Genomic DNA, 26653 nt, shown 5'->3' with positions numbered 1-26653 from the left:
AATAATGACTATATTGTTCGATCGAGAAAATGGACCTGATTATTTTTTCCATACTTCGTAGTCATTTGCGTGTTTGTTTACATGCATCAACATTCAGTCCGGCCTATGAATCCAAGAGTGGATTATATACATTCGTGACGTCCGGGGCGGACAAAGCTAACAGAACGCGCAGGCGAAAGAGCGCCCCGGTTCGCTCGGGCCAGCCCGTCCGGGGTCAGAGGCCGAGAGGGCAGGGCCAGAGGTTGGCGGCGAGCCGCTGGGCAAACAGGACGCTGGAAGGCGGGGGGGTGAGGAAGCGGCGTTTACTCGCAGTGGTGTGAGATGTTCGTCACTCCAGGTGGACGCTCAGACGCCATTTTTCCCCTTTCTCAGGTTCGAGAGACACTTTGTGAAGTCACGTCGGAGCGGAAATGAGTTTGATGTTGGCCAATGCCCGATTAAGTACTAATTCTATCAATGGGAGTGTTTCAATATTAATAAAAATAAATGATTAAAAACAGTATTTATATGTATTTTCTTAAATTAAATTATATATATAAAAAAAATATATATATTATTCTTACTCTTTGAAGTAATCATTTAGGAAATCATATTTATTTTTTAAATCTAAAAATTATGAAAAGCTCAATTATGAATGGTATTCATTTTAGGCGTACGGTTCATCTATTTACTGAAAGATTACTTCTGGTTAGGCTTAATGAATGCACAGTGTTTGTGTAAACATGACTTCTGGTAAGGATTAGTGAGTGTTAGTATTTTGTGTATTCCAGTAAGATAAAAATAAATAAATAATTGTCTCATTTTAAGCAGGACTTGGTCCCAGGCCATCTGTGTTTACCCCCCCCCCCCCCTTTTTTTTTCTGTTGTGACCTATTCACTACGACCCTCCGTTATAAATCTTTCACCACATCAAACAAAGCTCTTAATATAGACTTTTTTTTTTTTTTTTTAAACGCTGGCCTTAATATATCCTGCTTCTATTTGCCAGGCACACATGCCTTTCGTTTAGCAACACAAACTTTCGCAAAGTTTCACGCATTCCTGATGGGCTTCCACAAAAAAAAACAAAAAACAATTTTTAAGATGAAAAAGTTGCCTTTAACTTTCTCTTATCTCCATTTGGATGTTTTGCTCTTTCTGTGCTGCGCTAGGCCAGCTTTTTAAGGTTTTTTTTTTTTTTTTTGCTCACGTTGGCCTTGGCAGAGGTATGCAAGCGCCTCGTGTGAATGTGAATGGGCTGTTTGAAGTGTTATTCTATGTCTGATTCCACCTTCCGTTTGACTCAGTCAAGAAGAAACCAAACAAATAGCCTTCTTTCCTGCCGGACAAAAAAGCCACAAAACACCCGCCGACATCTGGTTTTTGTCTGCTCTGGGGGGGGAAAAAATGGTACAGCCAGTATTTGGACCCCTTGTAACAGACTATGGAGTAATAAAGTGCATTTATTGGCTGGTGTAGTGCGTGGTGAAAAAATGTTTCTTGCGACCAGTAGTGTTGGGACACTTTACTGTGGAAACACTGAAAAAAAAAAAAACTTCTAAAACATTAATAATTGGTAGCGATGGGCTAGTACTGATACCGGCCTTATTTTAACATATTGGGTACTTTTGGAGGCTGCCGATAGCAACCATCAATACTTAAGGCAAAAAAAACAAAACAAAAATCTGATATGGAGTAAGTCTTCCTTGTCAGTAGTTGGTGCTATACTGTTGCAGTTTGACACATCGGCGAGTTATCATGAGAGGTCTTCGTTTACATTTCTTTGTCATTATGTAATTTTTTTTTGACAATAATACACTAGTCTAAATATGGTGTTCTGGTTAATATTGCGAATATGAGTTGAGCAGTAAAATCTAGCCGTTTTTTTTATCCATCTCAGGGGCGGCCATTTTGCCACTTTGTTGTGGACTGAAGATGACATCAATGTTGCTCAGGTGACAACCAATTACAGTGCAGCTTCAGAAAACCGGTGAGCTGTGATTGGTCCTTGCCTGAGCCCTGAGCAACATTGATGTCGTCTTCAGTTGAAAGCAAGTGGCAAAATGGCCGCCCCCTGAGATGGATAAAAATGGCTGCATTTTGCATCATAACTCATATTCCACAAATCAGAATGTCATGTTTAGATTAGTGAGGTCACATATCACATATTATTGTCAAGAAATGTTTAAGGTTGACTTTCACTTTAAATGGAATTTCAGATCTCAAAAGTACTAGAGGTATTGGTTAGTACTCAGAGTGAAGACCTGTACTGGTATCGGTCTGGAAAAAAAGTGGTATTGAACATCCCTATCTCCAATAGATGCCACAGGATGGCAGCAGTGCACCGCTTTTCTATTAGACAAGGCTAAGGCCTGACTTAATGAAGCTCCACTGGTGCCAAGATGCCATTAGGTGGCGCCAAAGCAATACTTTTATATCAGTCGATAGGTTCCACAGCTGATTTTGTGAACAGAGTTTGGCTTTAGCCCCTGATGCTAGCTAGCTAGCTCCCTAGCACCATGTGATGACATTTTTCCCTTTAGCCCCTGATGCTAGCTAGCTAGCTAGCTCCCTAGCAGGTAAACAAGCACCATGGGAGCTCGCTAGCTAGCTAGCACCTGGGGCTAAAGCCAAACGGTGGCAGGTTTTTTCCTTCAGGACCTGGATTTGCCACCTGTGCCGGTGAACTTGTAGTGCTTGGTGGAAACGGAGCATTACGCAATGAAAGACATCATGGATATTGAAGCAGTCCGCGTAATGCTCTTGGACAGCTTGATGGTTCCCGGTGATGCCGACAGACGGTTTAACATCACAGTAATGGAAGAGGAAATGTTTGGTATTCACAATATGGAAATTGGGAACCACCAACATGTGTTGAGATATTTGTGTCTGGAGCAAATGTTGCATTGACTGACTGACGTTTCCATGCGCCGATGACATGCTGGAACACCAAGTTGGCACGTTGAGCGGTGTGACATTTCGCACTTGGAGTCGCCCTTGTGTTATATCATTAAAAAAAGCCGAGCGGCACATCGGCCCCTCAATCGTTTGACTGTGGCGCACTTTTCCACGTCGATGAGAGGCCATGTTGTTCGCGTGGCATCTCGCTCGGACCGGTCTGAACTGCCCCCTCGCTAGGGGCATCAAACGATATTTTTAATCAAGCGGTCCGAAAGCTATTGCACAAACATTCTAAAGTAGCTTAGGTCAACAGCGTGGCAGAGCCCCCGTTCTGTTCGCTTGGAAGGACGCAGCGCGGCGCCAAACAGGCCCCTCTTTGTGCCGGCGTCCAGCCGCCTCGCGCCACAGCGCAGCGCTCAGGAATCCTGTTTGTTTTCTTTCAAATTTCTCAGCCCGCCCTTCGCTCCGAGTGCGTTTTTTTTTTTTTTTTTTTAAAGGCGCGCATCTGTGTTTGCGTCCACCGCGTTGCAACAGTGCGGCTCATTGAGACTTGGCTCATTTAGAGGGCGAGGGCCAAAAGTCGACAAGCTTTTAAAGTGGCGCATACACGGCGTAGCGGCCGCTGGACTTTTAGCTTATGTACATCTCGGGGGGCCCTCACGGCTTGTTTGCGTGCACGCTGACATACTGCAAAAACGCAAATCCAGCCAAGATTAAACATCAAGGCAAAATATATGCGCTTGTTCTTTGTCCGCTAATATATTTTTTCTTACCCGGGAGTTTCACTTGCTTGAGTATTTTTTTTTTTCTTAATGCGCTAGTATTTTTGAAAAACTAGGGCTGGGTATCGATTTGATTTCAATTCACAATAGTGCAGTTTGATTCCATTTTTTTTGTTCCCTCTTCACTGGCCCAAATCCTCTGCCATAATTATGAATTCATCGGGAAAAGAGAGATTAAAATAATGGATTAATGGTTTTTATGAATCCATATCAGGCTCAAACTAAAATCGATTCGTTATCGATTATTGCACTTTTTTTAACCCGGCCCTACAAAAAACAAATTTTGATCGGAAAAACACTTTTTCTTCAACCGCTCCAAATCGATCAGTTGCATCTTAAAATGTTCTTGAATCGTAACGCACCATACGTATCGAGATGCATACCAAATGATCTTTAATGACGGTTTTGGTGCGCTTTTACATGCTACCATGACAGAAGCTACAGCCAGAGAACATCAAATTGAATCGTAATCCCACTGAATTGAGTTTTTCCACTTGAAAACTTATTGTTATTGTATCGAGATACAAATCCAATTATATGATATATATATAATATGGTATAATGATATACTGAAATACAGTGTCAGTCATGATGACCTTGTCTCCATTTTACTTACTCAGTGTAACACAAAGCTATTATGCAACAAAAAGCGGTTGGAAGGAATTCCAGGTCCAGGCAGCCCCCCCCCCCTCTTTCCTTTTTTCTCTCCAATTCTCGAAATAATCGTTAAACTTTGGCCATATGACATCAAATAAATTGTCGTCCATCTGTGTTTCGCAAGCTTTATTGAGCCTTGGCAAACCACTAAACAAGACTAATGATCATGTCTCAATTGTTTTACTCGCTCAGGCCCGTTTAATGGAACAAAGCTGTTGTTCTTTTGTACGAATAGCAACAGGTGGATAGCAGACCTTCTGCTATCGAGGGGAAGAGCATTTCGTTGTTCTGCCATTCACAACATTGAGAGATACATGCAGTAGATAAAGAGATTATTTGTCGCATACATGTTTGCAGCAACAGTGCGGCTCATTGAACGTTTGCTCATTTTTTGGCAAGAGGGCCAAAGTTGACGAGCCTTTCAAGTGGCACATAACATGGCAGCCCATCGCCTTTTAGTTTGTGTACATCTCGGGCCCACCTGGCAGCTTGTTTATATGGACACGGACAGATTCTGTGGATGTTTATTGGCTGAGGATTTATTTAGCCACAATGGATGTATTGTGATAGGTGAAAGTTTTGTTTTGTTTTTTACATGGCTGAGGAGTGTGTTTTGTGATTAGGCATTTTTGCAACTTTTTTGTTGATATTTAAAAAAATATATATATACTTTTTTAACATTGGTGAGGATGTATTAATTTTAGTGTGTTTTGTGATTAGGCATTTTGGCAACTTTTTTGTTGATATTTAAAAAAATATATATATATTTTTTATTTGTATTAATTTTAGTGTGTTTTGTGATTAGGCATTTTGGCAACTTTTTTAAAATTTATTTTTTAGCTTTTTTACATAGCTGAAGATGTATTCATTTTAGAGTGTGTTTTGTGATTAGGCATTTTTGAAACTTTTTAAAAATATTTTATTTTTTTAACTTTGCTCAGGATGTATTCATTTTACAGTGTGTTTTGTGATCAGGCATTTTGGAAACTTTTTTAAAATTTATTTTTTAGCTTTTTTTACATAGCTGAAGATGTATTCATTTTAGAGTGTGTTTTTTGATTAGGCATTTTTGCAACTTTTTTAAAATATATATTTTTTAACATTGCTCAGGATGTATTCATTTTACAGTGTGTTTTGTGATTAGGTATTTTGGCAACTTTTTTAAAATTTATTTTTTAGCTTTTTTACATAGCTGAAGATGTATTCATTTTAGAGTGTGTTTTGTGATTAGGCATTTTTGAAACTTTTTAAAAATATTTTATTTTTTTAACTTTGCTCAGGATGTATTCATTTTACAGTGTGTTTTGTGATCAGGCATTTTGGAAACTTTTTTAAAATTTATTTTTTAGCTTTTTTTACATAGCTGAAGATGTATTCATTTTAGAGTGTGTTTTTTGATTAGGCATTTTTGCAACTTTTTTAAAATATATATTTTTTAACATTGCTCAGGATGTATACATTTTACAGTGTGTTTTGTGATCAGGCATTTTGGAAACTTTTTTAAAATTTATTTTTTAGCTTTTTTTACATAGCTGAAGATGTATTCATTTTAGAGTGTGTTTTGTGATTAGGCATTTTCGCAACTTTTTTAAAATATTTTATTTTTTTAACTTTGCTCAGGATGTATTCATTTTACAGTGTGTTTTGTGATTAGGCATTTTGGCAACTTTTTATTTTATTTTTATTTTTTTCCATTTTTACATAACTGAGAACGTATTCATTTTACAGTGTGTTTTGTGATCAGGCATTTTGGAAACTTTTTTAAAATTTATTTTTTAGCTTTTTTTACATAGCTGAAGATGTATTCATTTTAGAGTGTGTTTTGTGATTAGGCATTTTCGCAACTTTTTTAAAATATTTTATTTTTTTAACTTTGCTCAGGATGTATTCATTTTACAGTGTGTTTTGTGATAAGGCATTTTGGCAACTTTTTTAAAATTTATTTTTTAGCTTTTTTACATAGCTGAAGATGTATTCATTTTAGAGTGTGTTTTGTGATTAGGCATTTTGGCAACTTTTTATTTTATTTTTATTTTTAATTTTTTTTACATAACTGAGAACGTATTCATTTTACAGTGTGTTTTGTGATTAGGCATTTTGGCAACTTTTGTTAGTTTTTTTTACATGGAAAAAGCATTCGTTGTTTTGTTTCCCCGGACTTCCGCTGGCTTGGTTTCGAGCAAATCGGCTTATTTGACATTTCCTAAAGCCCGCTAACGCCTTCGTTGCTGACTGGACAAGCTCCTCAGACTTTATTGTTCTTCATGATGCAGAGAAGTGTGCCAAAATGTCTGGCAAATCACCATCACGCTCAAGTCATAGTTTCTTCTAAATGTACAGTGAATGATGACACAACATTTCCAGAAAATTGCCTCATCCATCCATGACACTTGTGCATATTTTTGAGATGAGTGTTCCCTCTGACAGCGTTGTATCGCCGGCCAATGAAAATCATGTCATCGACAAATTATTCTACTTGAAAGGTTTTGTCATATTGGTTACAGTAGAGGTTCAAATTGAGAAAGGAACATGAATCATGAGTCAAGTTTGGACTAATTCCACGTTTCGTGACTTCAGGGGCATTTCAAATTGCAAACAATTGCATTTGGATTGATCTGAACTGCCCGGGAAAAAGTTGTGTAATATTTGTTTCACATATCGCTAGCCGTGATGCCCACTAGCCAGAGGCTGAGCTGCACTGTGTTTGTTTACAGGCCGGCCTAAAAAAAGATAGCCACTTTTTTTAAATTCAAATTGCTTGAAATGGTCGAGAAAATTCTGGAAGCAATCAAAGTGTCATCGTGACCATCCTGGTTTGGTTAGCGTGCCTAGAATAAAAAATAATAATAATAAAAAGTCTTACTTCACACAAAGTCAACATAAATATTCAGAAACGATGCTAAATGACACCATGTCCATCTGGTTCCTGACACTGAAATATTTCTCCCCCCGGCGTGACATGTTTCTAACCCTTTACTCTTCCATTTCCAGTAAGCCGAGGAAATGCCTTCTCTGGGCCCAGCCCAGTAAAATGCCACATATAAAGGCGTCCCCTTTTCCAATTGGGCCGCCCGTGAAAAGCGTCCCGCACCTGCATAAACACGGCGGCGCTGAATGGCCGCCTTGCCAGGGCCAATAAAGCAAACATACCTGCGAACGCTTACCGTGAGAAGACCAGAATACGGTCGACCGCAAGAGGCGAGCGTACAAGAGAAGCCTTTTCAATTTGGCTCGTAAAACGGGTTTCAAAGTCCGTTTGAAAAGTAGATTTAGGCTTGTAGAGCTGTCAAAACTTTGCGAGTAACACAAGACAGGGTCCGTGTGCGTCTCCGCGGGCAGGGTGGATATTGCCCCACCAGATCCAGCAGATGGTGCTATTATTTTTTTGTTCTCATCTGAATGACCCTGAGATCTTTGAAAATGGCACTAGACCAAAATAAGTATAAATTTAGCAAGTTGAGGTCCGAGTCTGTATGAACTCATTCACTGCCGGCTGTTTTTAAAGTGGTTGTTATAGAGCAATTTAACAGATCTTTCAAGACTCATGAAATCCTGTTTTGTGACAGTCTGCAACGGGGTTATTATAGTTTTGGAATTTTCATTATAGTTGTTTTTTTATTTCGTTTTGAGTTTTCTTTTTTAAATTTAGTCCGTTTTTATTAGTTTTCAGGGCAGTTCTGTTAGTTATTTCAAAATTGTTTAGTTTTAGTAATAAAAAAAAAAATGTTGTGTATTACTTGTGTGCAAATTAAGAAATACCATAGTAAAATGAAAAAAGCAACGCACTTCTTACCTAGCAATGCGTTTTGGCTGAATTAAATGAAAAAGGAGGCAAGGCGAGCCATTGGAGCCAAAAGTCAAACACGCAAAATTGTCAAAAGCGTTTTTGTTTTTATTTCATTAAAGTAACTCATTCACTCCCAGCCATTTTCACTGAAGCAACCCCCTTCGCTCCCGGCTGTTTTACTGGATTTTGACTGATTCTGCAAAGTCAACAGAATATTCTGTTCTGTTGCTATAAAAACACGGGACCTACCAAAAGAAAGTATCTGTTTCCGTTTTTGCAGCAATTAGCATTAGAATATAGCTAAATTTCATCATTATTCACAAACCTGTTGAAAACACTGGCAAAAAGAGTTTGTTGCAACATGGTCCTGGCTGATCTCTTATACTCTGCTGACACCTGCTGGCCGTTTTTTGTAGTAACTATTATTTTAAAAAAAAAACATTTATTTACGAATAAATACGTTTTTGGGAGTGAAGGACAAAGTATTAAAAACGTATTTATACGTTTTTTGGGTTTGAATTAATAAAAAATAGATTTTTTTTTGTTTGTTTTAGTTAACTAAAAATAACTCAAAAAAACAATTTAGGGTCTTCAATTTAATCAATTAACAAAGAAGCATGTTTTTGTAAACAAACCTCAGAACTGCCAAGCAGACTAGCACCCCATGCTACCTTGCACCCGTGTCCAGCATACTGAATTGACTGCAGACTTTTAAAACGAGAGCACATTTTTTGACACATCAGTGGCGAAAACCAGTCGGGGAAACTTGCGGGATAATTGGCTAGTGTCAATTCTTTAAGTGTAAAAGTGTGAGAGCGGGTCCTCGGGAGACAGGCAACGCTTTGACAGAACGCCTCGCGGTTGAGACGCGCGCACCAGCGCAGGCAGACAAGGCCTCGCATTCACACGGCCGTCACACAACACCTCCGCGTTGCGTAACGCTCGCCGTCGCGCCGCACTTTTCAATCGGTGTATACCATGAACGTGATGTTTTTGGACTTTGGCTCAAGAGGCTGAAGTTTAAGACGTACGAGGAGCGGCAGATTAATGTCTCCTGGCACAGACTTGTGTTCAAACCGCGGCGGCTAAAAATGTAGCTCGGGCTATACGGCCACAACGGAGATGTTATACAATATCCGGAGGCTTTAATGTGTCCACTGTTAACCCCAAAATCTTTTGTGGAGTCGGCGAATTGCAACGTTGTTTCTTTCCTCGGTGCCTCCTGCTTGGCTGCTGATGGATTCATGAGCTAATTGGAATTAGCAATGAAGCTAACGGGCATCGAGTCTTGTGATATGGAGAACAATATCCAATAGGTTACCTTTTATGGTATTATGGTTATTGGACAGCTAAGTACATTATTTGAACATCATTTTTTGCTACTCAACTCTGGAAGTAGTCAACCTATCGTATGCTAACGTAGCATAGTTAGCTTAGCATCTATGGCTATGAGGAAGGTGGAGGTGAGTAGCTGTTTTGGTGATGATCCAAATGACGATGGCCTTGGTGGAGGTCTGCGCTGCGTAAACATCGCCAAACGGACCAAATGGGTCACCCGCTGCTCGTTTACCACCTGGGTTCGACATATTAGCTGATGTCGTGAGCGCCCTCGAGGTCGGAGAGGCGTGTGAAACTTTTGACAGCGAGCTGAGCGCCGCCGCCGTCCTGCGTCATCACTTCCTCCTCACCTTGCCGAGGAATCCGCCGTCAACCCACCCCACACACACACACACACACACACACACTTCCTTCTGTCTCGTTCCGTGTTGTTGTGAAGACCGCTGCGATGGCTGCATGATTTTTATTATTATTATTTTTTTCCACTGCCGAGTTGCAGCTGACCGTTCGGAAGCAGAAAGGAACACTTTGTTGCCTTGAGTCATGTTGGATTGTATTTGATATTCATGTGTAGGAAGTAGACTCGAGTTGCTATACTGTTTAAAATAATATTTTGCTCAATATCTAAAGTCCTCGCAACAGAGAATGTGAGGTCTTGTTCATAGTGTGCATCAATAACGGAAATGGCGAAACACACACACAAAAAAGTCAACTAAGTGATAAGATGCCACAATGTCCTCGAAAAACGAAGACCCGTTGGTCACAATGACTAAGAATCGAGTAGTTCTACCGTTCAGTGCGACGATGTTTTCGCAGAACCGCACGAAAAAAGCGTCTGGTACCCAAAACGACCCGCCGTGACCTCCCCCGGCTAGCCGACCCACGGACGATTGCGGTGGCTTGGACGGCACGGGGTGGCGGCTCAGGTTGAGCGTTAGTGTTTGGCCTTGCAGCTCACACTTACATGAGGGGAAAAGCCCAGACAGGGAGGGGTCCTTTTTAAGCACTGTGCAGGAAAAAAAAAAAAAAAAAAACCTTCATACTCTATCTGGAACCAATTATAACATAGCATGGGAACGCCGGCTAGGCACTTGCAGTTTGATTCAGTTTCATACATGTGTATGAATGACTTGCACATCATAATGTAATGAATTTAAAACATATATATATATATATATATATTTTTTTTTTTCTTCTTCTTTTTTTTTTTCAGTGGTGCAAAAACAAAACATTTTCCTAAAGCTGTTTTTTTTTTAAAAAAAAAATCGAATAATCGATATCAACTTGATTTTCCTTTTTGAGTCCAAAATTGATTCCTAAAACCATGAATCAATTATTTAAACCACTCATTTTTTCCCCATAAATTTCTAAAAAAATATAATTTTAAAGGCCGTTTTTTTGTCTCTTTGTTTTTTTTTTAATTTACTGTTCACATGAATTTAAAAGTATTTTTCTTAAATTTATGAAAGACAACTTTTCTGAATATTTTAAGTTTATATTTACAGTTATTAAATTACAATTATGAAAATATTTTCATATCATCCTTGCTGATGTCAGTGTTTATTATAACATTTTTTTTTTTAATTCTATGAAATTCATGGCAATTTTCTATACTTCTAATTTCTAATCGTTAAACGGCCAGCCGCCGTCGCAAGTACGCTTACCTTGAAATAAAGCTGATATCTGGTATTGTTAATAGCAAATTCGAACCCTACATGGCAGTGGAAGAATACATGTCAACTGCTGAATGCTCTTTGTGGGTACCAAAGAAAAAAAAAGTCTTCGGAAAAGAGGTCATGTGGTCACTTTCCATTTCTCGTTGCTGTTGCAATAGGCAACTTAATAACGGGCTCCACAGCAACCTTGGACGTGAAAATCTAAACACTCGAACCTCGAACTTGTCCATCTTTGGCAGGATCCCATAATAACACATCCTGACTTGCGGTTGCAATTTCCTCTGCGCGCACTGTGGGTCAAATCGCGCGCAAAACAGCTTGTCAGAAATTAGCACGTCCACTTTGAGGTCGTAGTTAACGGCAATTTGGTTTGCGCGCTCAAACGCTCCACGCGCGCAAAAAAACACGACATGAAAGCTGCGATGACGGAAAAACAACGCGTTTGATATTTGAGGAATGTTAAGGTGAAAGTGTTGGCACATCACGCATCGAAAAACACCTGCGAGAAAACGGCAGCTTTGAGCGTCAACATTGACTTTGGCGGCCGCTGAGACAAAAGGAGCGGCGAGTGATTAAAGGCCGTGTTTTCATCCAAGGCTCTTACAGGAAGCTAATTAGCCCAACTATGCAGTCGTGTGCCAGACTAATAGGGGCCGAGGGGAGAAGGGGGGGCCGGGGGGGGGGGACTCGACGTTCCTGCTGGGAAGCGGCCGCCTCAAAAGGAGGAATATGTATTTGCTTCAAAACGGCGGTGTGCTCGGATGTGGTCCAGATCGCCGCAAGCTGAGTAAATCTGACAGTCCATCGCTTTGAAACGCTCGGAGGAGTCCGAACCGCAAATATGCCGTGCGCGTTTGTGGTACCGGCTCTGGCAAAATGTGTCAAAGGTACCACCACCGCCTGTATTTGTTGACTCCTATTTGAATCACTGAGAAACGAAGGAAAACAGTCCAAAAACGTTGTAACTTACCGAGTTAAGATGACTTTTGGCAGGAGAAGTTGGATAAATCCGCCTTGAACCCTGGCCGCAGGACATCATCTTCCCAAATGCTTTTGCAAAGGTCTTAGAGCCACGCGTGATGCAATTTGGGGCGTCGTGGCTCAGTGGTAGAGTGGCCGCCTCCCATCCGTGAGGTTGTGGGTTCGATCGTCGTGGGAAAGTGTCCTTGAGCGAGACACTGAACCCCAATGTACTCCCAGTGGCCATCTGGCATACAGGGCAGATGCCCGATGGGCCGGCCTCTTTTGGGGCCGATGCAGTGCTTTTTCATGATTATTTTTACCACAAGAGACCGGACCACAATTTAGAAGGATCCGTTCATTAATCCATTTCGAATCTAGTTCGCAAACTGAAACATCATATATTTATATCAATGATTTCTTCTTTTTTTTTGTACCAGTCCAGCCCCGGCAGCAGCCCGACCACTGGTGTGTGTGAATGTGAGGCTTTGTAAAGCGCTTTGGCCACCATAGCTAAAAAAAAAAGCGCTATATAAATAGCAGTCCATTCCATTCGACTCCAATAAACAAAACGATGAAATAACGACGCAATTTAATATGCAGAAATGAATCTGCTACTCTGTAAACAAATACAGTGCAGCTCAGCCTTTGGCTAATGGGCGTTATTGTTGGTCATATGCTTTTGGCGGCATGTCAAACTCATTTGAAACCGCATTTAAAAATGTTACAAAACTTCGATGAAATGGGTTGTGACGTTGCAACTATAAGAAGATGCGGTCCCAGGGTGAAAAAGTTGAGATTTACTGGTCGAAATAACATCCAGGCTTTCAATCTTGAGGCGAGAAAATGCTGCGCGGCTCCCGCAAAGTGATAGAAGAAGCGGCAACACTTTAAATTGGTTCGTATCTCGTAACGATAACGTGGAGGCCGACCAGTCGAATCCGTTTGTGAAAAATAGGAAATTGACCATATTTGGACATGCAAGGTTTCTGCCAGTCAACGACTATAATAAGAGAAGCGGCAAGCATAAAATGTATATAAAATACTGTAAGTATTGCCGTCTCTGTTTACGTCAACTGTGGCTCTCCTTTCCCACATACAAGGGCATTACAGTCATTATACTGTAAAAACTTTTAACCACAGTCGACCCCAGTATTTCCGTTATTTCCTATGAGGAAAATAGCATCCCTGAAGAGAATGTGTTGGCCCTCGGGAGATTACAGTGCATCTGTGGGTGGCGACGTGTGTGGGATAGACCCTTGGCTATATTTAGAAACCTTCTGGCACGGGCGGGGGGGGGGGGGGGGGGGGGGGGGGGGGTTGACAGACACCGAGTGACCTCGCTTTGCATGTTTAAGTCTGAAAACAGCGGGACGCTCCAATGGTTTCTTGCGCGTGTGAGGTCCCGCAGAGGAAGTCAGTCTGCGCTCAACACCAGTTTAGAAACCCGAAAAGGGCTCAGCGGAACCGGCAGCGAGTCCATCCGGGACCCACACGACGGAGACCACCTGACACGCGTGCGCTCGTGCGCGTCGGCAGCAGCTGAGGTGTTTGTTGAAAGAGGAGCGGATTGTCGTCCCCGTGTCGGCAGTGCAAACACTAAAACAGAAGAAGTTTCCAGCGCGGCTTTAGCGGCTAATCCCGCTCGCGTTGTGTCTGCGCGCGTTGCCGGGCCTTCCGCGTTGCCGGGCCGTCCGCGTCTATTGCGAGTGCCCACCTGTGCGCTGCCTTCAGGGGGTGTCATGATGCTTTTTATCGCCCGCTCACATCATGGTTGGGCTTGCGCTGAAGGGGGGGGGGGGGTTGGAAAGGGTGGAAAGTGCATCGTGACTGTGGCTCTCCTTTCCCGTGTGCAAGGGCATTGAGTACACTGCAAAAAAAGCTGATTGCTTAAAATATTGGCGGAGTAATTTTAAAAACGGACTTTTAGGTCAAGAAAGATTAGTCTCTTCTTTCTCCAGGAAAAAAAAGTGTCTTTCTATCTGTTTCCATTTTGCAGCAACTAGCATTAGAATATAGCTTCATAAGTTTCATCATTATTCTCAAATCTATTAAGAACTGTGAGCGATGACCTTTTTTTTCGACATGGCCCTGATTGATCTCATTTGCCGTTTGTGTAATAACTACAATTTATTCAGCTGTTTTTTGCAGTTGAGGGGCTGCATCAAAGCCTGCTCTAGCATTCTAAAAATAAAAAAACATCAAAAAACGTATAAATATGTCTTTGGGACACTTAGAAATTTAAAATAGAACATATTTCTACATTTTGGGGAACAAATGAGTTAAGCGATTTAAAAAATAATAATAATAATAATCTTCTTTAAAATTCTTATTTTATAAAGTTGCCCAAAAAAATAAATAGCATCTAGATTATTTGATTCCGACAATGACGTGAAAAAAGGTCAGATGCATTTGAGTGAACCAGTTTAATAAAAAAAATATGCAAATTCATTTCTGCCTATTCAACTGCTAAGTCAGCTCATCATTTTATTTATTGCATCACTCATGGCTCTAAGACCTTTGGAAAAGAATTTGCCGCAGATGATTTCAACACAGGCCTTTTGTTTGGTTGGGGTCATCGTTGCTGCAGCTAGCTGGTAAATTTATGAATAGCGAACCCGCTATCCGGCGAGGCTTCACTATATTTACAATTTTTTTGGCTTGCTTTGAAAAATGGTGGCAAGCTTTTCGCCGCTCACGCCAAAACGACACATTCTGGATCTTGTCAAAGAAGCTTTGTTCAGCGCGGAGGTGCAAGGGATATCACCTCCCTTGTTAGCTGGCAACAAAAAGCCCCCCCACGCCCCACCCCTCTAAAAAAATATGCCTCGCTTAAATGATTAACGAGGAAGCATTGCACCCAAAAATGCGACCGAGCTTCCAAGTATGTCCCGGTGGAACGGAGATGCAGGGGTATATAAAATATGGCCTCCCATCAAAGTAGCGTAATTCAAAACGCAGCCTGAAGGAGGAAAAAAAAAAGCCGGCGGCTGGGGTCTCATGCTTGTTTCCAGACTGGACGTTTTTCCAGCCGGCGGGGCCTTTAAATAGACACTGTTTCCATCTTGACAATTCATCTGCCCACCAACACCCCCCGAGCCTCCCTCAACATTATTATAACCTGAACCAATCACTCAATGTTCCCGCTCGACTCCCCTCCAATTTTATTACTTTCCATCCTCGTAGCTTTCCAGCCAGTCTTTGACTCTCACTTTATCATCTGTCAACGCGACCGTTCGCAATCAATTTCTTGGACTTGTGCTGTCAACTATCAATCAATTAATCGACTAATCGGATTCATTTTGATTTTGCATTCAAATGTATTGTTCAACTGATTACTGTTTATTAACCAGTGTTTGTTTTTATTGTGTACTTCGTATTCATATAGTGATAAAAAAAAACATTTTTTTAAAAAGGTGGATTGATGTACTATGTTACCGGTTCGGTCATTGTTTTCCAAATTAAAAACAGATGTATGCTAATGTCTTATTTTGATTAAACGCAGAAGATAATCAGTCTTCTTCATCAAGGACTACAGAAATTAGTGAACAATTACTGTTGATATGCTGAAATCAGAGGATTTGGGCATTTTAAATTAACTCTTTGACTGCCAGACGTTTTCAGAAAAGGGATGCCGTGGGTGCCAGCCGATTTAAGCATTTTGACTGATCTTTTGACTGATCTTTCAAGGTCCACAGAAAATTATGTGTTTGGACTATGGAAACACACAAACTACCAAATGAAAGATTGGACTCTCATCTTTTATCAGAAAAAAAAGTTTGTTTCTACCTTATTCCGTTTTTGAGTAATCAACAATAGAAAATGGTTAGTTTCACCTCTGTTTTGAAACAAACGTCTTTTAACGTCTTTGGCACTCCTCCATAGGATTTTACTAAACATTATTTAACGTTTTTGGCAGTCAAAGAGTTAAAAATGTCTCCAAACGATCAGTCGATTATTAAAATAGTTGTGACTGAATTTGATCATCGACACTTTTCGATGAATCGATTTATTTTGACAGCTCTAATCCTGACTTAAACATGTAACAAAGAATTAAACCTGTGTGTATTGAAAGCAACCAATCAGTAAAGCTTATCGTTAATAAACAATGCGATACGCCTTTTGACATGCTAACCGTTAGCATCAGTCGTCGCCGTTTTAGTAGCAACAGATCCACACTTCGGCCCAGGTTTTTGGCGATTTAATGATTGTGATTGGCGGTTGTGTGAGAAGCTGTTCACGGTGAGGAAAAAAAAAATATTTTTTTATTATTATTATTTTTTAAATATAAATATTCAATATCCACAGCGTAGGGAATAAAAAATCTTCTGATAATTGTAAATCCTAAAAACTTAACTTTCCATTTCCAGTCCAAACGTGCACACTTCCCCATCAGGCCCTGGAGCGACTTTGTATGCAAATCTTTATTTTGGGCTTGCAGGCGTTACAAAATCCACCTAGCAACAACAAGTGGAATAAGAGAGTACTGTAGTAGTAGCTTACGCAAGTGTTTGGTGTCATTATATAAAACCGCCAGCGGTCACTTTTCGCCGTCTTGTTTACAGCAACACAAGAGCTCAAAGCGGCACAAAAATACGCCGGCAGGTAAAGCCATTTTGAGAATGTGCCGCTGGCCGCGGAAACATTCCTCCGAGGCCCTCCGCCAGCCGCCGCTAATGTAATATATAGCGCGAGCCGTAGCTGATAAAAGCAGCTTTAATGTGGAGACGCGCGCGTGGGTGTGCGTGGGTGCGCGGGACTCTCTCGACTTACACAGTGGAAGCTCTCGGGGCCAACGCAGTTCGTCTCAGGACACGGGATTTGTTTTGACGTAGAAACATTTTCGCCTATCGGGAGGAACGGAAAATTGGAAATAAGCCGTCACTGTGCTCCTATAAACTGCACATGCAATATTTAGGTCCAAATTGCGTCATAATAACCTGCCGGTGAGGCGAGTCTCGACATGCAAACACAGCTGACTTTCTGCTATTCTTTTATGATTGTCATAGGACACATGATTCAAAAAAAACTGTGATGACATCATCTCTCCCCAAATTCTTTCTCAAAGGTCATAGAACCATGAGTGATGCAATAAAACAAATTTTAAATGAATCTGCACACACTGTATACAATATATACTCAAGAAAAATATAAATGCAACACATTTGTTTTTGCGGCCATTTTTGAACTCAAAAGATCCACAATATCACCATTTCTCTCAAATGCTGTTCACAAACCAGTCTATACCCGTGATGGTGAGCACTTCTCCTTTGCCGAGATCATCGATCCCACCTCACAGGTGTGCCATATCAAGATGCGGATTAGACACCATGATTGGTGCACAGGTGTGCCTTAGACTGTCCACAGTAAAAGGCCACTCAGTTTTGTTTTATTGGGGGGGGGGGGTTCAGTACTGTTTAAGTCCCCGGACCCCCCCCCCCCCCCTCCAAGACACACCTGTGCACTAATCATGGTGCTTGTATACAGCATCTTGATATGGCACACCTGTGAGGTGGCCATTGATGATCTCGGCAAAGGAGAAGTGTTGCGTTCATATTTTTGTTGTGTATATGAAGAAAATATAAAAACGTATAGTCAGCAAAAGTGAGTGCATCCATTTTGAGGTGCCAAAACATGCACCAAAAAAATTTCACTTACACAAAGTTTTTTTTTTTTCCTCTTATTTGATTAGTCTCGTATTATGTTTTATAAATAACAAAAATCATAAAATATTGGTTCCAATCTGATTGATAAAAAAATAAAAAATAAATCCCATTGCTAATGTAGTTTAGGTAACATGAACCACCACCACTGATCGCGAAGGCCCTGGCCTGGGCAGGTTTGCTTGACATAGCAACACATAGAGGCTGGAATGTGATTGGACAAAAAAAAAAAAAAAAAAATTGACATCCATACACACATACTGGAAGCCATGCCGCCAAGAGAAACACTATAAAATAAAGCGAATGGACCTTGGGAATCACTGAATACTATTTCACGGAATGTAGCTTGTAAATGTAGGTCAGTGTTTCTGAAATTGCCGTGACCGCCCACCACTGCATTAACATATACCAGCCACCTCGCCATACCGCCCCCCCCTCCCCACTTTATAGCATTAATGAGACCAAAATAAAACATACCCATATGTGAAAAGTGCGCGTTTAGTGGTGGGGAGGCGTAACTTCAACACCTCCAAAAGTGCCCACCACTACACAGGGGCCTCTCTGTGGTGGCGGCGTCACTGATGACATCACCGAGCGTGGCGTGATGGAAGCGCCCGCTCTGGGAACAAGAAGTGTACTTTCCACCCTTTTTCGAGTGTGAACACTGAGACCCCGCCCCCCTCCCCCACGCCTCCTCCTGCCTGGCATGACACCACTTGTCGACTTCACAGGTGCCGGCTACATTTAGACGGCACCATGACGTCACGCGGCGAGGTCATGGCCCAATCCGGCCTCAGGGAACAAATTGCTGCTATCAGCGCTTTTACCGGGATTGCTGCCATTGACGTTTTATGACTTTTTTTTTCTTCTTTTTTTTTATGACAGACTTGTCTCACCTACTTCTCAACTTGTCATAATTTTAATCCTATCCACTCTGAGGACCGTTGACTTTGGTTTTTTGGACCACGGCGGCGATGACGCACGTAAACGGGCCGCCAGAAATGAAAAAAACAAAAACCCTAGAAAGTATTTTAAAACTGCCTGCTCGTGAGTTTTCTCATCAATCATACAATCCCTCCACATGCATTAGATGAAAATCTGCAATATATAAAAAGCATGGACTGAATTTTTAATAATTAATTAGACTTCTATCACGTGATTCAAAATGATTGAAACACACTTTTAGAAAAAATTCACTGGCTTTATTAGGTAAAAAGTGGCCCAACCGACGACAAGGTACAGGCAAATAACAAGCCTCATGGTTCACTTGGACAAGTTGGGGCAACATCAACGTTACATCCTGTCCAAAAGTCAGGCCTTCAAAATAAAAGCCCATCAGTGTACCAGCAGATGTTCCACACGTATGGTGGCCAATTTAACAGTTGCGGTCAAATTATTTTGTGCTAGTTAGTTGATTGTGTGACTCTTAAATAAGAGCTCAAGACGACATGCTTTTATTTTGAAAGTCGGGATAAATCGAAATCTCAATTGAACTGAACTCGTGAATCGGTTGAGGAAATTAGAATCGATACCCAGCCCTAATGAAAACGGCCACAAAATCGAGACAAACAAACCGAGGATTGTAAAAATATCCAATATTTCAACATTTCGTCTTACAAAATTCAGTTAGCTCAATGCTAATATAGAAAGTGAAACGCCGTAGACGAAAATTAGCATAGATAACATTTTCAAACGACTGCTACTTTACACACACGGAGCAGCAACACATACAAAACGGATCATACAACAATTCTGCGTTCTTTTACAACGTGTTGCTTTAAGGGGACAAGATTATTCCATGCTGCACTTTGCACGTAAACAGCTGACATGTTTTGGATGGAATCCGCTCCCCAGTCAAGCTGCTTCCGTCAGATATCCTCGGGTTCAAGTTGAGGCGGCCCCTGCGGCCGCGATGACTGACAAGACACGCACGCTTTTTGTGTTGCTTCCTACTGTGCCCATCCAGCATAGAAAGAGCGAACATAGCCATATTAGGAAAAGAGCAGACGCCCTTATATGGCAGCGCTTCCTGTAAATAGTAACAAGCCTGTCTGCTGGCTCTCCTCGCGCATTCCTCCAACTCCAGGTTCCTTCTTCTCTTTTTTTTTTTCCTTCTCATTTCCGATGTGCTAGCTGACTGGTCGTGGAGCAGGCCTCCCTTTCATAAGAGTCTAGCCTGGTGTGTGATTTCCCCCCTAAAAAAAAAAAAAAATACACAAACCTCTGTCTAGCCTTTTTCCAAAAGTACTACTTAAGCCTGGCTCGGGTACACGCTGCACCTGGTCTTTTGGTCTTTTGGTCTTTTGGTCAAGTCTCACCAAAAGCTCATTAGGCAGGTGAGCGGAGAACAAGGAGAGTTATTCCCGGCAGTATAGCCGGCACTGTACTGTACGTCCTCGCCGCGGCGCGGCTGCGTTTTCGCTTAAATGACTCCTGGCCGCCATTTGTCCTAACGACGGCGAGCTGAAAAACAGAACCTCCAAAGGTTCATCTTGTACCAAACATACTTCTTATATGTCAGCTAACACACTGACGCGGCGCTTTTGAAGCGGACCGCACGTATGCGGGAATAGGATTTACGATTTAGGTTTGGATGTTTTGAAAGAACTAGTTCACTCGTTTTATTAGTGACGGCGAGTGCGTAAAATATGACATCAGGGCTTGATTATTTTAGCAGATGTTAAAGTGGTTACTATTAGCCACTATTAGTGGTAAATTTAGACTTCGCTGTAGTGCAAATTGTGGTTCATCGGTATTATGTTTTTTCTTTCTTTCTTGTTTTTTTTACTGTATACTTGCTGTGATGCCCTCAAATGTGGGAAAGGAGAGCCACAGTCACTGATACGCAGAAACACACTCACACAGAAGCTGCTGTCGGCCACAGCTCAAACTCAGACACTCGCACGCAGATACACTGACATTACATGGCAACTTACTAGGCCCCGCCTCTTAACTCAATCATTGCTGTTTATTTTCTGGAATCCACCATTGATTGAATACATTTGTCTGCTACGTTTTCACTCGGTTTGCCTTTGAAATGCGGATTTGTAAGCCAGTAACTCATTTGCCCCCCAAAAACGTATAAATATGTTCTATTTTAGATGTGAGTGTCCCAAAAACGTATTTATACGTTTTTTGTTTGTTTTTGTGCAATAGAGGCCTTGATGCAGCCTCTGAACTGAATAGAATGCTCGGAGCAATGGTAGTTATTACAAAAACGGCCAGAAGGTGGCAGCAGAGTATAGAGAGATCAACCAGGGACATGTTGCAAAAAGCTCTTTCCCCCACTGTTTTAAACAAATTTGTGAATAATGATTAGTTATATTCCAATGCTAATTGCTGCAAAACGTCTTTCTTTTGGTAGGTTCCATGTTTTTGTAGCAATAGAACACAATATTCTCTGGGCCTTGCAAAATCAGTCAAAATCCAGTAAAATACCCGGGAGCGAAGGAGGTTGCTTCAGTGAAAATGACTGGGAGTGAATGAGGTCATGACTAATAGAGTTGTCCCGATCTTGTGATCGGAAGTGTCGACCACGTGATTTTCAGCTGATCGCCATCTGCTGAAAAATATCAGATTTTTTTTTTTTTTCTTAATTTCGACAGCACAGTGACTGGTTAGCGTGTCTGCCTCACAGTTGTGAGGTTCTGGGTTCAAACCCTGCCCAGTCAACTGGATCAGCTCCAGCTCACCTGACCCTAATGAGGACGAACGAGCATCATAGAAAATGGATGAACAGATGATTTTTCTTTCCCCCTCAGATTTGCTCATCAGACTTCAAAGCTGCTCGGTAGCCGCATTCTCCCTTTAATGGTTGCCGCAGAGCGATAGCGCAGACGTCCGAAACCGCCCCGCGAGCGCGTCGGAATGATAAAAGTGCGGTGATTCACGCATCAGCGATCTTACAATGACGCCGGCCGACAAAAATCCCTCCAGACGCAACCGCACCGTCCCCGAGTCCAAGTCCACCTTTTTGATGGCTCTCCAAGCGCCCAACTAATGATTTTCCTTTTCCCCTCCTCCTCGCTCGTTCATTCATTCTCGTTTATTCCTTTTCATGTGCGGCCTCTTTGAAAATTCATATTTATAGGCTTTGTGTTTGTGAAGTCAGACTTGAGGAATTCCCAGTGTGGGGTCCCGGGCCTCCTCTGAGCAGACTTCCTGTTCCAGATGAGCGAGAGTTGGAGAGAGTGAGCTTGCTGTTGTTTGGCCAGCCCGCCCTCCTCCTCCTCCTCTTCCTCCTCCTCCTCCTCCTCCTCCTCCTCGCCTTCAGACGGCAGGAATGTGGGATGTCTGGAGTGGGGGTCAGGAAGCCAGGAAAGAATGCCAAGTATGTCCATGTTTGTCCAGGGCTGCCCCCCGCCCACCCTCCTCCGAGGTGACGTTTCCCCCCCGAGGGCCGAGCGCTATAAAGGCGGCGGCGCAGTGCCGGCAGAACACAGAGCGAGATCGACCTGAGCTAAAGTCTAGCTTTCACCTCAAGAAGCGAGGACTCCCCCTGACAAGCGATCAACTCGATCAAGGAAAAGGAAGACTTACTCCCCTGAAGGAAGAAACTTTGTTATGCCTCTCAAGATGTCCGCCATGAAGAAAGTGATTTTGCTGCCGTTTGTGTGCGCCGTCTTCTGGAGCCTGGTAAGACTTCTTTGCCGCTCTCTCGCCGCATGAACGTTTGACGAGGCGTGCGCTAAATTGATTGTGGTCCCGTTCAGGCTGCCGGTCAGGAGTGCGGCGGCCCGTGCTCGTGCCCCTCCGCGCCCCCCGAGTGCGCCCCCGGCGTGAGCCTGGTGCCGGACGGCTGCGGGTGCTGCCGGGTGTGCGCCAAGCAGATGGGAGAGCTTTGCGCCGAGAGGGACGCCTGCGACAGCCACAAGGGCCTCTACTGCGACTTTGGGTCGCCCATCAATAGACGCATTGGCGTGTGCACAGGTGAGGTCATAAGCCACGTTTAGCATATCGACCTGCATTGTAACTGTACAAGTACAAGAAATTTACATACAAATCTATGTATGTATTTTGCTTTATTTTCCCCAACAAAGATGCATTTTCCTAAAAAAGGAAGACAAAGTATTGATGTTAGCACTTTGCAAGAAAAAAAAAACTATTTGTTGAAATTTCTCTAAAAACTTTTCCTAGCTAAAAAAAAACAAACCTCTTGTACTTTGCCCAAAAAGATATACTTTCTTAAAAAAGAAGACAAACTACAAATGTTTGTACTTTGTGAAAAAGAAGACAATTTATTGATTTTGAAGTCTTCCTAAAAACATTTGATGTTGCACTTTTTGGGGTGAAAAAAAAGAAGTGCACTGCCCCCCCCAAAAAATTTACTTTCCTAAAAAAGAAGACAAACTATTGATGTTTGCATTTTCTTAGAAAGGAACACAAAGTATTGATGTTAGCGCTTTGTGAGAAAAAAAAATAAAGAAAAATTTCCGTTAAAGGTTTTCCTAGTTAAAAAAACAAAACATTTTGTACTTTCCCAAAACAGATATACTTTCTTAAAAAGAAGACAAACTATTGATGTTTGCATTTTCTTAGAAAGGAACACAAAGTATTGATGTTAGCGCTTTGTGAGAAAAAAAAATAAACAAAAATTTCCCTTAAAGGTTTTCCTAGTTAAAAAAACAAAACATTTTGTGCTTTCCCAAAACAGATATACTTTCTTAAAAAGAAGACAAACTATTGATGTTTGCATTTTCTTAGAAAGGAACACAAAGTATTGATGTTAGCGCTTTGTGAGAAAAAAAAAATAAACAAAAATTTCCGTTAAAGGTTTTCCTAGTTAAAAAAACAAAACATTTTGTACTTTCCCAAAACAGATATACTTTCTTAAAAAGAAGACTAACTATTGATCTTTGCATTTTCTTAGAAAGGAACACAAAGTATTGATGTTAGCGCTTTGTGAGAAAAAAAATAAGAAAAATTTCCCTTAAAGGTTTTCCTAGTTAAAAAAACAAAACATTTTGTACTTTCCCAAAACAGATATACTATCTTAAAAAGAAGACAAACTATAGATGTTTGCACTTTGCTAAAAAGAAGACAAACTAATGGTGTTGCACTTTATTTAAAAAAATTATTAATAAAAAGTAGTACTGTCCTGGAAAAACAGTAGTGATGTTGGTGTGGGAAAAAAAATGTTCCCAAAAAGAAGACTTTTATGTATTTTTTTTAATTTTATGTATGTATAAAGAAGTATATATTCTGTATATAAACACTCAAAATGTTTGTCATATGGACCCCAGAACATTTTTGGTGTTACAGGTCAAAATGACCCATTTTTAAATTCACAAATAATTTAATGGTTGAATAAATTATAATTTGAATTTGTATTTGCGAATCTTGCATTAATCTGAGATTAATTCATGTGTTTGTACCAAGAAAAAAAAAAAATGACCTGTTTGATTTTTTTCTTTGCAGCGCGAGAGGGCGCCACCTGCGTGTTTGGAGGAATGGTGTACAAGAGCGGCGAGAGTTTCCAGAGCAGCTGCAAGTACCAGTGCACCTGCCTGGACGGAGCGGTGGGCTGCGTGCCGCTGTGCTCCATGGACGTGCGTCTGCCCAGTCCCGACTGCCCCGCCCCCAGGCGCGTCAAGGTGCCCGGCAAATGCTGCGAGGAGTGGGTGTGCGACGCCCCGCAGCACACAAACAGCTTCATGGGCTCCGTCTTACCCGGTGAGTCATCGCTTAATCGGATCCCGCCCGAGCCGCTTCCCATCCGGACGGGTCGGCTAATCTGGATGTTGTTTTTTTTTCTTCCGCTTTTGTGGCGAGCAGCTTACCGCCAAGAGGAGACCTATGGCCCGGATCTGTCCCTGATGAGGGAGAACTGCCTGGTTCAGACCACAGAGTGGAGCGCCTGCTCCAAGACGTGCGGCCTGGGCGTCTCCACCCGGGTCACCAACGACAACCGCGAGTGCCGCCTGGAGAAGCAGACCCGCCTGTGCATGGTGCGCCCCTGCGAGTCCCATCTGGAGCAAAGTATCCGGGTCAGTACTCCATTGCAAAGGTCATCTTTGACGACACCCACCATGCCGAGTAGACACACAGGCACGACCTATTAGAATCAAATATAGTACATTTAAAATCAATATAATTGTAAGCGTGAAATTATTTGTAGCCTTAAATGCAAGTTAAATCAAATAAATTCTGTAACCTAAAATGAAATAAAATACAATACATTTTACAATTACAGCTACAACAAAATGTGAAATGTGATTTTTTTCCCCCTGCATCATAAAAATAAAATGTAATAAAATGAATTGTAGTAAAAAAAATACAATCAAGTGATTTTATTTGCACCCTAAAATAAAAAATAAAAATAATAAAATGCCACATTTTTCATTTCACTAATAAATTACAATACAATTACAAAATTAATTAAAATAAAATACAATTGTGATTATTTTTGCAGTCTAAAATAACATAAAATACAATATTTTTTATTTTTTGATATACCATGATGTGATTTTATTAAAGCTTCAAACAAAAATAAAAAATAACAGTAAACTTTTTTATGCAATTAAAAATAAAAATACAATGAAAAATGCAACCTAAAATAAAATTTAAAAATAAAATAAAATCTGATTTTTAATCCTAAAACAATAAAATTAAGTAAAATTAATAACATTAAATAAAGTTAAAATGATATAATCCTGAGGTATTTGAAAGTGCAATAAAAAATAAAACAACATAAAATAAATAAGAATTATTTCACCATTTAAAATAAAAATAAAATACAATTATGATTTACTTTCAGCAGCCGCAAATACAGTCTTGTCTTTTTGCAAATCCAATGGATGAATGTAAAATACTGAATCCAAATTAAATATTTTTCTTGTTTTCTTTACCAGAAAGGGAAGAAGTGCATCCGCACGCCTCGCCTGTCCAAGCCCATGAAGTTCGAGATCTCGGGCTGCACCACCACCAAGTCGTACCGCCCCAAATTCTGCGGCGTGTGCCTGGATGGCCGCTGCTGCACCCCCCACCGGACCACCACGCTGCCCATGGAGTTCAAGTGCCCCGACGGGCAGGTGATGAAGAAGCACATGATGTTCATCAAGTCGTGCGCCTGCCACCACAACTGCCCCGGCGAGAACGACATCTTCGAGTCGGTCTACTACAAGAAGATGATGGGCGACATGGCTTGAGGGAGGCCCGGCCGGGGAAGCGCCGACGGCCGCTTTGTCACTTGAAAACAGAACTCATCTCGCAGCTCCGTCCCAACGTATTTACACAAGCCTCGTTTTTGTGCTTGCTTTGTCAAAGTAGCCACGCCCACTTTTTGTGCGGCGTGTATTTGTGCGTGTGTGCGTGCGGCTCGGTGCACTTTGCAGACAGAGGGAGAGATTCCTGCACTAATAATATTGTGGACAACACGCCCCGTCCATTTTTTACTGTATTTTTTTTTCTTCTTTTTTGAAAGTCCAAATCTTGACCTCCCCTCGAAATGAGGTGTGTAATGACCCCCCCCCCCCCCACCCCCACACCCAGACGGGCGAATGCAGCACTCCACAGCGGGCCACTGTTCGCATTTTTGTGTACGTGTGTGTTCGCACAGGCCTCAATGTGAGTCTTGTCCAAAGGTCAGCGTTTCCGTCCCGACGCGAGTGGGCGTGAGTGACCACGGCACTGAGAACATAGAAAGATTACTAGAAGAAGAAAAAAGACCGGAAGAACCGTTAGTTCATTCCAAGCAGAAACGTGTAAATGGTGTATATATTTGTACAGTGTAAGTTAATTTAAAAGCCCTAATTGTTCTGTGCTTTTTCCAAAATGTATCAGTAGTTTTTTTTTTTTTTGTGTGTGTGTGTGGACGACAGTATTTTTTACTATTTTATTGAGCAGTGTGACAGATTGTTACATGTTTGGCTTTGTAGCTGGAAATAAAAATGTTATATTTTTTTATACAAA

General features: G+C 41.4%; 1 protein-coding gene across 2 annotated transcripts in view; it reads left to right on the top strand.

The window, feature by feature from the left end:
* Window positions 1–26653, top strand: part of ccn2a (cellular communication network factor 2a) — a 30879-nt gene extending 4226 nt beyond the window's left edge. The window contains exons 3-7 of one of the 2 annotated variants that reach the window (XM_077551959.1): window positions 22094–22378; window positions 22456–22672; window positions 24161–24415; window positions 24518–24729; window positions 25594–26653. In XM_077551959.1, the coding sequence (XP_077408085.1) occupies window positions 22307–22378; window positions 22456–22672; window positions 24161–24415; window positions 24518–24729; window positions 25594–25890 (1053 nt within the window). In that variant the 5' untranslated portion in view covers window positions 22094–22306 and the 3' untranslated portion in view covers window positions 25891–26653. Of the gene's footprint in view, window positions 1–22093; window positions 22379–22455; window positions 22673–24160; window positions 24730–25593 lie in introns of both variants that reach the window. The other variant, XM_077551958.1, reaches the window with a different exon arrangement.

This window comes from Vanacampus margaritifer, chromosome 19 (genome assembly GCF_051991255.1).
Source record: "Vanacampus margaritifer isolate UIUO_Vmar chromosome 19, RoL_Vmar_1.0, whole genome shotgun sequence".
Classification (NCBI taxonomy): domain Eukaryota; kingdom Metazoa; phylum Chordata; class Actinopteri; order Syngnathiformes; family Syngnathidae; genus Vanacampus; species Vanacampus margaritifer.
This window is presented reverse-complemented; position numbering and strand designations above follow the sequence as displayed.